General features: G+C 36.9%; 1 protein-coding gene across 6 annotated transcripts in view; it reads left to right on the forward strand.

The window, feature by feature from the left end:
* Positions 1–14,836, forward strand: part of PTPN4 (protein tyrosine phosphatase non-receptor type 4) — a 207,872-nt gene that overhangs the window by 69,189 nt on the left and 123,847 nt on the right. For 5 of the 6 annotated variants that reach the window (XM_032840891.1, XM_032840893.1, XM_032840890.1 and 2 more), the window contains one exon: positions 10,755–10,862. In XM_032840891.1, the coding sequence (XP_032696782.1) occupies positions 10,755–10,862 (108 nt within the window). Of the gene's footprint in view, positions 1–1,987; positions 2,001–10,754; positions 10,863–14,836 lie in introns of those variants that run through there. The other variant, XM_032840896.1, reaches the window with a different exon arrangement.

Consider the following 14,836-nt stretch of genomic DNA (forward strand, 5'->3'; position numbering starts at 1 on the left):
CCATGCCTTTTCGAGCCCAGCTAGAACCTTGAGAATCATCATTCTGAGCTCTAGATCTGACATATTACCAATGTCCATATTGATTAGGTCCCTAGCCTTCGGTACTGCCGCTTGGTCTTTTTTTTTTGTGGTGAATTTTTCTATCTTGTCATTTTGTCCAGATAAGAGTATATGAAGGAGCAAGTAAAATACTAAAAGGGTGGCAACGACCCTAGGAAAATATGCTTTAGCCAAATCAGAAGAGATCCCAAATCATGATGGGGGAGAAAGGCGATAAAAAGGTTCAGAAAGAAAAAAAAAAAACAATTAAAAAAAGAAAACCAATAAAGAAAAAATATAAAAAGGAAAAAAAATATATATATATATTAGATAAACTAGTTAAAAAACGTTAAAAAAGAAAAGGGTAAAAGTTAAAAAAAATTTAGAAGAGAAAAAAAATTGAAAAAGAAAAAAATTTAACTGCAAGGCTAAAGAATCATGGGGATAAAGCCATGAGCTCCTTGCTTTGCTTTCTCCTCCTCTGGAATTCTGCTGCTCTCCTTGGTATTGAAACTGCACTCCTTGGTCGTTGAACTTGGTCCTGGCTGGGTTTCTTGTTGATCTTCTGGGGGAGGGGCCTGTTGCAGTGATTCTCAAGTGTCTTTGCCCCAGGCAGAGTTGCACCGCCCTTACCAGGGGCCGGGTTGAGTAATCCGCTCGGGTTTGCTTTCGGGAGCTTTTGTTCCCTGAGCGCTTTCCATAGAGTTCCGGAGGACGGGAATGAAGATGGCGGCCTCCCAGTCTCCGTCCCGGAGGAGCCGAGAGCCTGGCGCCCCATTCCTCAGTACGCCCTCAGAGAACAGCGCCAAATTACTCCCGTCACCCTGGCCTCCGGCCGCGCTCAGAGCTGACCGAGCCTGCGACCGGTTCAAGGTAACCCTGAGTCTAAACTCACTCCTCGACTCTGTCTCTGTAGCCGGCTTCCCCGTTCTAATACCTATAAGCTCTGCGACACTCAGACACCCCCGATCCTTCTGTGACCCTGCGGGACCTGAGGCCACGCTGACCCCGCTTGGGTTTCACCCCAGTTAAGCTTCTGGAGTGATGTCCCTCAGCGGAACAGACTTTTAAAAGTCCTGATTTTCTGCTCCGTTGCTCCGCTGCTTGCCGGGAGCCGGCCCCTCCCCCCGCGGTCTATCTTCCCGTCGCTGTGGATTCACTTCTCCGCCAGTCCTACCTTTCAGAAAGTGGTTGATTTTCTGTTTCTAGAATTGCTGTTCTTCTTCTCTTCGATCTCCCGTGGGATTTGTAGGTGTTTGCAATCTTTATATAAGCTATCTAGCTGATCTCCTGCTACCTGAAGTAGTCTCAGCCTGCTACTTCTCCGCCATCTTGACCTATCTTGAGACCTTTTCTAATGTAAACATTTAGATCATAAATTCTCTTTTCAGCACACTTTAGTCAAATTTTGACACATCATTTTCTTTTTTCCGGGTTATTGTACTTTCCTATTTCCCTGAGTCATCTTTATCCTCTGGAGTATTGAAAAATGTTTTCTTTAATTTCCAAGAGTTTACTTTCTAATTTTTTCTTAACTTTCTGTTACTGTTTACTGTTTTTATTGATTTCACTGAGATTATAGAGGACTGATTTTAGTTTTCAGTTTGATAAGGTTTATTTATTGACCCAGGATATGGCCTGTCCTATGAATGTTCTGTAGACAATTGAAAAGAATGAGCATTCTGATTGTTGACCAGATAGTGTCCTATACATGTCAGTTGGATCCTGTTAGTTGATGTATTATTGAATTCTTCTGTATTCTTGCTAATTTTCTATTTAATAACTCTAGGAACTCTAAATATTTGACATTGCCAGTTATATTTGTGCTTTTTCCATTTTCTAATTTTCTTCCCACTCTATTTTTATTTCATTTCCAACTATGTTCTTTTGTGCATAAATATTTTTAATGTCTTTTTTTCTAGTAAAATTATTTGCTCTTAAGTGTACTTTTCAAAATTAATGTTTGCATGATATATCTTTTCCTATCCCTTTGCTTTCTATTTACATATATCTCTTTGAAGTTTTAATTTTTTTTAAATAGTAGGTAGTTAGATCATGTTTTTTTCCTACATGTTAATCTCTGCCTTTACATTCATCTGTTTAGACCATGTACTTTCATGTAATTATTTACATTTTAGAGGTTAGGTATGCTATTTTATTACTTTCTGTCTGTTAAATTTTTAAATTTTTTTTCTTCCCTTTCTAATAGATTATGTGAACGTTTTTTAGAATCTCATTTTTACTTGAGTGTTTTTGAGAGTATATTTTTGCATAGCTTTTTTGGGTGGTTGCTCTTGTGGTTTTATATATACAAACTACAGTAGGGTAGTTGACATTGAACGACGAGTATATTTTTGCATAGCTTTTTTGGGTGGTTGCTCTTGTGGTTTTATATATACAAACTACAGTAGTGTAGTTGACATTGAACAACATGGGTTTGAACTGCATGGGTCAATTTTTTTTTTTTTTTTAAGATTTTATTTATTTGACAGACAGAGATCACAAGTAGGCAGAGAGAGGAGGAAGCAGGCTCCCCACTGAGCAGAGAGCCTGATGCGGGGCTCGATCCCAGGACCCTGGGATCATGACCTGAGCTGAAGGCAGACACTTAACTGGCTGAGCCACCCAGGCACCCCTGCATGGGTCAATTTGTATGCAGAATTTTTTAGATAAATACAGTACAGGACCATAAATGTATTTTTTAAAATGATTTTCTTAACAACTTAATATTTTCTTTTCTCAGCTTACTATATTTTAAGAATACAGTATATAATCATATAACATATAAAATATGTGTTAATTGACCATTTTTGTTATAAGTAAGGCTAGTCCCCAGGAGGCTATTTAGTTAAGATTTTGGGGAATTTAGAGTTATATGCAGGTTTTCAACTGTGGGGCAGGGGGTAGAAGTTGGTACCCCTAATCCCTGTGTTGTTCAAGAGTCAACTGTATATTGGTAACAATATTTTACTGCCTTAAGTGAAGTAAGAAGTTCTTACCTGCCTTTAGGGACCTTTATCTCCCCTCCTGCTTTTATAATTGTCTTAATTTTTTTCTCTACCTACATTGGGCAGCATGTGAGATAAAGTTAAAATGTTTGCTTTTAACCATCAAATATAATTTAATCCTACAGAGAAGCATAGGCCTTTATATTTTTCCTAGTTTCTCCCACTCTTTTGCTCTTTCTTTTTTGTTTTTTCTAAGTTTCTCCCTGTTATTGTTTCCCTTTTCGCTTGGAGAACTTCTTTTAGCTATTCCTTTAGTGATGGTCTGTTAGTGATAAATTCTCTTAAATTTCTCTTTTTCTGAGAATGTTGTTATTTACCTGTCATTCCTATATCATATTTTCTCTTAATAGAGAATTCTGTGTTGATAGTTCTTTTAGCACCTGGAAAATATTATGTACAACTTCCTTATATCTATTCTAATTTGAATTGTCAGTCCCTATAGGTAAATGTCTAATTCTTTTTCTAGTTGCTTTCAAGATTTTTTCCTTTTTCTGTTTTTTTATTTTTTTAAGATGTTATTTATTTATGAGAGAGAGAGAGAGAGCATGTGCATGTATAAGTTGGGGGAGGAGCAAAGGGAGAGGGATAGACAGACTCCACTGAGCACAGAACCCCAGGCAGGGCTCGATTCCACGACCCCAAGGTAACAACCAGAGCAGAAACCAAGAGTTGGACGTCCATCTGACTGAGCCACCTAGGCACCTCTCTTTTTCTTTTGTTTTTAGTAGTTTGTTCATGATGTGTTGCAGTATATTTGTTTGGATTCATTTTCTTTGGGATTCAGTTGGATTCTCGAATTTGCACTTTTACTTCTTGGCAAATTTGTGACAATTTTATCTAGTATTTCCTTAAATATTTTATTATCCTGAAACTCTTTTCTCTTTTAGGGACTGTAGGGACAATACTGTTATATCTTTTTTCATTATCTCTTTCAATGTCTCTGAAGATCTGGTTATTTTCTTTTTTTCAGTCTAATTTCTTTTTCTTATTTAGCTTGGGTAATTTCTATTCATCTGTCTTGAAATTCATTGATTGTTTTCTTGTCATATTCATGCTGTTGAGCACATCAAGTTAGTTTCTATTCCTATACTATATTTTACAGTTATATAATTTCCTTTTGGTTCTTTTTTCTTTAAGATTTAAAATATATATATATATTTGAGATAGAGTGAGCACATAAGCAGAGTGGGGGAAGGGACTGGAGAAGTAGGCTCTCTGCTGAGCAGGGAGCCTCATATGGGGCTCAATCCCAGGACCCTGAGATCATGACATAAATCAAAGGCAGACATTTAACTGACTGAGCCACCTAGGCGCCCTTCCTTTTGGTTCCTTTATATTTCTTCGCAGAAATATTCTGATTAATTTTTTTCTTTTTTTAAAACTGCATTCATTAGTGGCTCATTGAAATGTTCTTAGGATGGCTGCTTCAGTGTTGGCATCTTTTGATTGCTTTTTCTCACTCTGGTTGAGATTTCCCGGGTTCTTTGTATATATAAATGATTTCAGGTCATATTCTAGACATTTTGGAGCAATGTTTTGTTAGACTCTGGATCATATTCAGTCTTACTTTTGCAGGGAGTCACCTTCGTAGCATACAGCCCTTGGCCTTCTTTTGTTGATTGTGGTTGTAATGATAATTTGGTTTCCAGAACCTTTGTATTATTATTTTGTTCTGCTTTGTGTATATGTTTTCCAGAGACTTGACTGAAGGCCATGCATGTAATACACACTGTAATTGAGTTTTAAAATCTTTTGCTCTTTTAATTTTAGTTTTACATGAAATCCAACATGGGTGTTTATTATTGCAAGAGTTAACTGTTCCTTTTCATAGTTATCTCCTCTCCCAAATAGCTCTCCTTTTTTCTGTTTGATAGATGCCATGTGCTATAGCATAATGGTGGTGTTAGTGGAAGTCTAGGCTTCCTTCTTATGTTCTGATGTCTCCACTAGTGAGGAAAGCCAAACACTGCCTGTTACCATGAAGCTGAAGTGAAAGTTCAACAGTATGCTCAGTTTCTGCTGATACCATCACTAAGGAGTAACTATGCCTTGTAGCCTGCCTTTGGTTGGCAGAAAGTAAACCAGGCTTCCCACTAGCCCCCAGCTAGTATGCGGAGGCATGTGGAACTCTAGGCTTTCTACTTGATTTCCATGACACTACTGGAGATGGGCTCAGTTTTTCCATTGGGTTTGGCAGGAGTAGGGTCAGTACCTGGGTGGCTCAGTTGGTTAAGCATCTGAATCTTGGTTTCAGCTCAGGTCATGGTCTCGGTTGTGGAATTGAGCCTTGCGTTACAGAGTCTGCTTGAGAGTAAATCCCTCTTCCTCTTCCCTCCCTGCCATGTGGGTGTGTGTGATCTCTCTCTCTCTCTCCCTCTCAAATAAATAAATAAAATCTTAAAAAAAAGAAAAGAAAAGAAACCCTTGTTTTCCTGGTCATTTGGCTAGGGAAAACAGGTTTGTTGGCTGGTTTGTTTTATAGGCTCCATGTCCAGCATAGAGCCCATTATGGGACTTGAACTCACAACCCTCAGATTAAGAGTTGGATGCTTAACTAATTGAGCCACCCATGCAACCCATGAGAGCAGGCTTTTTTTTTGGGGGGGGGGGTTGTTTTTATTAGTGCCTGTTGGCATTTCTGGGTTGTAGGAATCTCTAGAACCAAATCTATGATGTATGGGAGATGAAAGCAAAACTGGTGATCAGAAAAAAATAATGCATACATTTGGAAATAAATCCATATATTTGTGGCCAACAGGTTTTTGACAAAGTTACCAAGATGTATTCAGTAGGGAAAGAATAGTTTCTCCAATAAATGGTGCTTGGATTAGTAGATACCCACATGTAAAAGAATGCAGTTGTGCCCCTGTCTAGGTATATACCTACCATATATGAAAATGAGCTTTAAAAAAGTGAAAGAACTACATGTTAAGAGCTAAAACCATAACAGTTTCAGAAGCAAATACATAGGTAATTTTTCATGACCTTGGATTTGTCAGTTAATCCATAAATATGACCTCAAAAGAAATAAATTTGGCTTCACAAAAATTTAAAACTTTTGTGTATCCAAGTATATGATCAAGATACCTACAAATGGGAGAAAATATTTGCATCCAGAATATAAAAAGAACTTAAAAAATGAATAACAAAATGATCATCAACCCAGTTTTTAAAATGAGCAGAAAGGTACCTGGGTGGCTCAGTCAGTTAAGTGTCTGACTCTTGATTTTAGCTCAGGTCATGATCTCAGGGTTGTGAGATGAGACCTCCACATTGGGCTCCATGGTGGGCATGGAGCCTGCTTAACAGTCTCTCTTTCCCTCTACCCCCCCCCCCCCGATAAAATAGGCAAAGAACTTGATTAGATATTTTTCCAGAGATGTACAAATGACCAATAAGCACATTAAAAAAATCCTCAATATCATTAGTTTTTATGGAAATGGAAATCAAGACCACATTGAAGTATACTACTTCATACCTACTGGGATGGCTTTAATCAAAAGAATAGAAAATAACAAATGTTGGCAAGGATTTAGAGAAACTAGGATTTCACACATTGCTGGTGGGAATATAAATTGCTACAGCTGCTGCACTTAGGAGTTTTTAGTGCCTCAAAAAGTTAAACATAATTTCCATATGCTCCAGCAGTTCCACTTTGTACCTGCCCAAAAGAATTGAAAGCAGTGTTCTTGGTAGCATGACTCACAGTACCCAAAAGTGGAAACAATCCAGATGCCATCAACTGAAAAATTCTGATATATCCATATACTAGAATATTACTTAACCATTACAAAAGGGAAATGAAAGGTGGATACATGATACAACATGGATGAACCTTGAAAACAGTATGCTAAGTGAAAAAAGCTAGACACAAAAGGTTATATATGTTTGGTTCCGTTTATATGAAATGTCCATAATAGATAAATCCATAAAGCCAGGAAGCACATAAGTGGTTGCCAGGAGATGGGGAGGGATACTGTTTAATGGTTATGGTACTTTTTTTAGCGTGATGAAAATGTTTTGGAACTAGGTAGAAGTGATGATCACACAATATTGTCAGTATATTAAATGCCACTAATTTGTACAAAATGGTTGGTCTTAGATTATGTGAATTTTACCTCAATGAAAAGAAATGGAAAGAAAAAAGGAGTTCCCTTGCCCAGCTGCCACTTTCTTTTCACCTTTCAGAGTTTTCTTATTTTTAATCTGTTTTTTGTTTCTTTGTTTCACTTAGCTGAAGGTATAGGGAGGAATACTTCTACTCCATCTTGTCTCTAAAAGAATACTTTAGACTCCCCTTAGTAGCTTTTTTTTTTTTTTAAGACTTTTACTTATTTATTTGACAGAGATCACAAGTAGGCAGAGAGGCAGGCAGGGTGGGGGGGGGCAGGCTCCCTGCTGAGCAGAGAGCTCGATGTGGGGCTCAATCCCAGGACCCTGAGATCATGACCTGAGCCGAAGGCAGAGGCTTAACCCACTGAGCCACCCAGGCACCCCCTCTTAGTAGCTTTTTAAAAGACTAATGCTTGATTTCCATCCTGGATTTTTTCTTTTTTTTTTTTTTTCTTTTTTTCTTTTTATTAATATATAATTTATTATTTGTTTCAGGGGTACAGGTGTGTGATTCATCAGTCTTACACAATTCACAGTGCTCACAATAGCATATACCCTGCCCAGTGTCCATCACCCAGCCACCCCTCCCTCCTACACTCCTCCATGCCAGCATCCCTCAGTTTGTTTCCTGAGATTGAGTGTCTCTCATGGTTTGTCTCCGTCTCTGGGTACATCTTGTTTCATTTTTTCCTCTCTTCCCCTATGATCCTCTGCCTTGTTTCTCAGATTCCATGTATCAATAAGATCATATGATAATTGTCTTTCTCTGATTGACTTATTTCACTTAGCATAATACCCTCTAGTTCTATCCACGTTGTTACAAATGGTGAGGTTTCTTTTTTGATGGCTGCATAATATTCCACTGTGTATGTGTCTCACCTCTTCTTTATCCATTCGTCAGTTGATGGACATCTAGGCTCTTTCCATGTTTGGCTATTGTGGACATTGATGCTATAGACATTGGGGTGCATAGGGCCCTTCTTCTTCTTTTTTTTTTTTTTTAAGATTTTATTTATTTATTTGACAGAAATCACAAGTAGGCAGAGAGGCAGGCAGAGAGAGAGGGAAAGGCAGGCTCCCCGCTGAGCACAGAGCCCGATTGAGGCTCCTTCCCAGGACCCCTGCATCATGACCTGAGCCAAAGGCAGAGGCTTCAACCCACTGAGCCACCCAGGCGCCCCGCATATGGCCCTTCTTTTCACTACATTTGTATCTGGGGTAAATACCCAGTACTACCAATTGCTGGGTCATAAGGTAGCTCTATTTTCGACTTTTTGAGGAACCTCCATACTGTTTTCCAGAGTGGCTGTACCACCTTGCATTCCCACTAACAGTGTAGGAGGGTTCTCCTTACTCTGCATCCTTGCCAACACCTGTAGTTTCCTGACTTGTTAATTTTAGCCATTCTGACTGGTGTGAGGTGGTATGTCATTGTGGTTTTGATATGTATTTCCCTGATGCTGAGTGATACTGAGCACTTTTCCATGTGTCTGTTGGCCATTTGGACGTCATCTTTGGAGAAATGTCTGTTCATGTCTTCTGCCCATTTCTTGAATGGACTGTTTGTTCTTTGGGTGTTTTCGAGTTTGATTTCTTTACAGATTTTGGATACTAGCCCTTTATCTGAAATGTCATTTGCAAATATCTTTTCCCATTCTGTCAGTTGTCTTTTGGTTTTGTTGACTGTTTCCTTTGCTCTGCAAAAGCTTTTTATCTTGATGAAGTCCCAGTAGTTCATTTTTACCCTTGCTTCCCTTGCCTTTGGCAGTGTTTCTAAGAAGTTGCTGTGCCTGTGTTCTCAAGGAGTTTGATGGATTCCTGTCTCACATTGAGATCTCTCATCCATTTTGAGTCTTTTTTTGTGTGTGGTGTAAAGAAATGATCCAGTTTCTTTCTTCTGCATGTGGCTGTCCAATTTTCCCAACACCAATTGTTGAAGAGACTGTCTTTTTTACCATGGGACATTCTTTCCTGCTTTGTCAAAGATTATTTGACCATAGAGTTGAGGGTCCATTTTTGATCTCTCTATTCTGTTCCATCTATCTATGTGTCTATTTTTGTGCCAGTACCATACTGTCTTGATGATGACAGCTTTATAATAAAGCCTGAAGTCCAGAATTGTGATGCCACCAGTTTTGCTTTTCTTTTTCAATATTTCTCTAGCTATTCTGTGTCTTTCTAATTCCATACAAATTTTAGGATTATTTGTTCCGCTTCTGTGAAAAAAGTTAATGGTATTTTGATAGGGATTGCATTAAATATATAGATTGCTCTAGGTAGCATAGATGTTTTAACAATATTTGTTCTTCCAATCCATGAGCATGGCATGTTTTTCCATTTTTGTGTGTCTTCTTCAGTTTCTTTCATGAGAATTCTATAGGTTTCTGAGTACAGATTCTTTGCCTCTTTGGTTAGATTTATTCTTAGGTATCTTACAGTTTTGGGTACCATTGTAAATGGCATCAACTCCTTAATTTCTTTCTTCTGTCTTGATGATGTATAGAAATGCAGCTGATTTCTGTGCATTGATTTTCTATCCTGACACATTACTGAATTTCTATATGAGTTCTAGCAGTTTTGGGGTGGAGTCTTTTGGGTTTTCCACATAAAGTATCATATCATCTGCAAAGAATGAGAGTTTGACTTCTTCTTTGCCAATTTGGATGCCTTTTATTTCTTCTTGTTGTCTGATTGCTGAGGCTAGGCCTTCTAGTCCTATGTTGAATAGTAGTGGTGATAGTCATCCTGGAGTAATTTAATGAGAATGGGAGAGGGATGGGAGGGTAAATTGTGTCCATATGAAAAATTCTTACATGTTATTCGAATGATAGCCGCCATTGTGAAGCACTCTTTGAAGCACACGTTTTCTGCCACCAGTGAATTTTGCAAGTAGCTTTATGACCCAGTCTGACCAGTAAGACATGAAGGAAAGTTCTTTGTAAGATAACCTTACAAAGAAGGTTGTTTTTTTGTACATTTTCATGTATTGGTATGAATTTTGAAATTGCTATGACCATCTTGTTAACATCCTACAAAGACAGTTAATACCAGGAGTGCATCACTTTCCAGTTACAATTTAAATGGAAGAATAAAAACAGTAAGACAAATGATGAAGATATATGCATGAGTTAATGAGGCAATAATATACAGTTACAAAAATACCCTGATAATAGCCTGAAAGCAGAAGCCATTTCAATCAAAGGTTTTCCTTAATGGCATCTTATTTATTTATTTAATTTATTCATCATTATTATTATTTTAGAGAATGAGGGGAGAGAGAGGGAGAGAGAGAATCCTAAGCAGACCTTTTCTTTTTTTTTTAAGTTTGTTTTTTTAGTAATCTCTACACTGAATGTGGGGCTCAGACTTATGGCTCAGAAATCAGAGTTGCATACTCTACGGACTTAGCCAGCCAGGCTCCCCAAATCAGACTGATTTTTAAGTAGTATGTTAACACATAAACTCTTTATCCTGAATCAAGTCATTGTTTTAGAAATAGTTGCCAATTTAATAGAAGAGGACAGAAGTTTAGGAGCTCGAAAATCTGAAAGTGTATTGCCTACCAGTGTTGATTTCCTTTTATTTTTCTTCTAGAAACATGATCAGGGGCAAGTTCTGTTGGATATAGTCTTCAAGCATCTTGATTTGACTGAGCGTGACTATTTTGGTTTACAGTTGGCTGATGATTCCACAGACAACCCAGTAAGTTTAAATTGTTGTATTTTGTTTCATTTCACTTTTTCTCTCTGTTCATAATATAAAGTCCTTTCTGATTTATAATGTTTACTAATCTGATTAGTAAGGTTTTTTTAAAAGGATTTAATTAGAATGATTAGAGGTGATTCTTTTGCCTTTGTTCCTCATTTTCTTGATGTTTTAATTTGTAAAGATTTTTCCTTAAGGTTTTTGTAATTATGTCAGTTAATAAATCTAGTATCAGTTTTATTTATGTGTCTCAGACAACTGAAATGTAAAGCTAACTCATGGTACTTGACTAAAAGAGAAAACTGGGCATAAAGGTTAAATATTAATGTAGTATTAAAGTATTGAAGTAAAATATTTTAAAATGTTAATGTATCTTATTCTTACATAAATTAGCCTCCATTAAAATACAATCAGTTTTTTGTGGCATTCATGTCAATCTGTTTGTAACTAAAATTCTTAATTTGTTAAATGTAAGTTTTCCAAGTAGGAAGACTCAAAGGATACCCTCCCAAATGAGACAGAGATTAAATTTCACAGCTCTACCTACATTTCTTAGGCATTAAGTTACTTAGGTTGTTACTAATTCTTTAATAGTTCCAATCATGTTTCTTTTTGTTGGAAAAAAAAATCACATTATAGAAATAGAAGATAGTGTGTGATGAATAAGAGAAATGTTAAATTCTTTGAAAATGTATATGCTTATACAGATAAGGTCTTTTACAAAAGAATATGGTATTCTTTTGATTAATACAGGAGAGTGACTATTTTGAAGGAGACCTTTTGTATATGTAGTTTAGAAGATTGAGATCAGTGCTTTAGAAATGACTTTGTAAAGGCATATTAATAAAATGGCTATAGAAAATAAAATAACTCTTATGTGAAAAGTAGAGTTCCTGTCTCTTGTTCTGTCTCTCTCATAGTCAGAATCTTAGGTTCCTGAATGGTTAATGGGAAGTAAATACGAGATGTTATATATTACTTTTTCTTGGCGTCATTTACTGGTGTTGTATGAAAAACTGAGGGATGATGTGGATAAAAGAGAGCAAGAGCCAGCTAGTCTCAGTGCAAGGAATTCCTTTTATACTGAACTCAAATGAAAACAAACTTTTCCTCTAAGTTGATACCTTCACCAGAGACTGGAGCTTCTACAGGAGCCTTGAGGAAGAGTATTACTTCTTGATAAAAAATACACATGAAAATGGAAGAGAGTAGAAATGTCAGTAATGCAACCTTTCCCAGAAAGATAAATTGTGAGCCTGGCAAATTCCCTAGAGGTGTCTGCTATCCCTCCCTTTGTGGAATGTTGAGCTAAAAAAATAAATAATTCTTAGATTATCTTGCTAACAGTTCTAGGTCCAACCCTTTAGCTGGAAGTCTGTCTGTAGATTGATCAGGGAAGTGATAAGACAACAAAGGAGAAAGAGTGGCTCCTTATCACCATTGTCTGCCGTGAGTGTGAAAAAAAACATCACTTGTGACACAATATTCTAGAAGAGCTAATACTGACATCACATATATTGTAAGGTATAAGAAATGCTGTTATGTACATTTGTATACAGTAAGACATTTTTATTCTAAGGCAATTACAGCAGGATGAATATGGGGAAGCATAGGTATTTTTAGCTGGGTTGATCTTTTTCCAGTCCCCTGCTTTTACTTATTTTGTCTTACATTTCTATCTTGAGCTTTCCTTCCCAAATGAGATATATTCCTAGGCCCAAGAGTCCAGTTGTTAATGATCTAAAATAATTCTTTGCCAACATTTAGAATTAAAATTTCAAAGACCCAGAAGAAGCCTTAGAAATTATCTTGTCTAACACACTAGTTTTTATAAGAAATTATCCCAATCCAGTGGGATAAAGCCCAAGTTACTTGCTGCCATTAATGAAACTAGTTGTGGGTCTCCCAGCTCCCCATATAGGTCTTTTCCACAGTACTACAATTTCAGCATTTAAATATTCAGAAGAATCTGTGAAATGCCAAAATGCCATGGAAGGGCCTGTAGATAGCACAAATGTTGTAAGTAATGTCCTGTTTCTGATTGTCAGTATGAAAATACACCATCAAGACTAAGGATAATTAATGGACTGACAGAGGGATGCCATTCTGAAAAAGGGAAGGAAGTGAGGGGCTAACATTTATAAAACATCTATTATGGGCTTGTTTGTAAGCCAAATTCTCAATTTTATGAATTTGTCATTAAAATATTTTTAGGATGAAAAATTGAGGGTTACAAAACCTGTCTAATGACATAGATAATTAAGTAGCTGAGAAAGGATTTGAACTTGTGTCTGGCTCCAAAGCGTATACTCACCTTACTACAAAATATTGCTTTTCAAGAGATGACAGCACTTACAAAAATGAACATGTTGAGGAGAGGAGGTATCTGTGCAATAAAATTGCCAGCATAGGGGCGCCTGGGTGGCCCAGTGGGTTAAAGCCTCTGCCTTCGGCTCAAGTCATGATCCCGGGGTCCTGGGATCGAGCCCCGCATCGGGCTCTCTGCTCAGCATGGAGCCTGCTTCCTCCTCTCTCTGCCTGCCTCTCTGCCTACTTGTGATCTCTGTCTGTCAAATAAATAAACATTTTTTTAAAAATTGCCGGCATAGATCTAAAGGAATTTGGTTATGTTCTATAAGAATTAATCTTTGTCAGTCCTTAGTTGAGAATTTTTTCATTTCATAGTTTGTTTAGTTGATATATACCTGTATATATGTATGTATTTTAAAAAAGATTTTATTTATTTGGGAGAGAGCAAGAGAAGGGGAGAGAACACAGAGATAGAGGGAGAATCAGACTCTCCACTGAGCAGAGAGCCTGGTGTGGGGCTTAATTTCAGGACCCTGAGATCATGACCTGAGCGGAAGGCAGAAACTTAACTGACTGAGCAACCCAAGTGTCCCTGTAATATATGTGTTAGTTATATATGTAGTATGTTGTGTGTATGTATGTATGTGTGGGGGTGTGTATAATGGTTTTATAGATCAGAGCTAATATTCCCTTAGGCACATAAACATTGAAATTAATTTAATTGGACTTAACAATAGGTAAACTAAAAAAGCACCAAATGTTTTATTGTGATCTTGTACATTAAAATATGGACTCATAGTAGGTTATCCTTTTCCTTACACTCTTCCTGGGTAATAAGTTCCAGTACAACAAACAAAATTACTTAAAAGCTTTGACTTTTCAAAATTTCTTCTGTTTTTATTAAAACCTATTTATCACAGCTTTAGCTTTTAGTATAATGTATGGTTTAATAGTAGTATTCAGTGAATTTTTATTGAGTGAGCAAAATAATGAGTAATGTTACAATTATACATAATTTCTTTATAAGCACTTAAAGGTGGCTCTTCCTTATTGGCCTTTATCAGTACAGTATTCATTGGAACCCTCCAATTATATTATTTGTGTGCATTTATTTTTTTTGTTTTCTGGGGTTTTGTCCCTAAAGTAACTTAGTGTCCATTAGTGTGGGACAAAGAGTAGATGATCAACTGTTGTTGACTTGTTCTCTCTACAGTTTCATCCTTCTGATACTTTGTGTTGTGATTAGGATCTTTTACTGTTTACTACTATTTCTGTATTCCCTAACCTTGTGGCTTTCAAACCTAACTTATATCAGAACCACCTGGATACATCTTAAAATACAGATTTCTGGGCCCTATGCCTAGAGTTCTTGATATAGGAAGTCCGGTGTGAATGAAGCTCAATAATATTCACTGCAGAAAAATTCCACTTATAATAATGCTGCTAATCCAAGAAACTATGTTTTGAAAATCACTGCTCTAACCCAATAGGTTAACTAAGATTTAATTGAAGTAAGAAATAATTCATACCAAATAGCTTGGTCTGTTTTTTGGAGATTCTTTTACACAAAATCCTTGAATTCATTGGGTTTGAGAAACTATAGGAAAAGTCACATAGAGGATAACTCTTAATTCAACAAGCTGCATTTTAGGACAATATGA

The sequence above is a fragment of the Lontra canadensis genome, unplaced genomic scaffold, assembly GCF_010015895.1.
Source record: "Lontra canadensis isolate GAN:19392208 unplaced genomic scaffold, GSC_riverotter_1.0 scaffold117, whole genome shotgun sequence".
In the NCBI taxonomy this organism is placed as follows: domain Eukaryota; kingdom Metazoa; phylum Chordata; class Mammalia; order Carnivora; family Mustelidae; genus Lontra; species Lontra canadensis.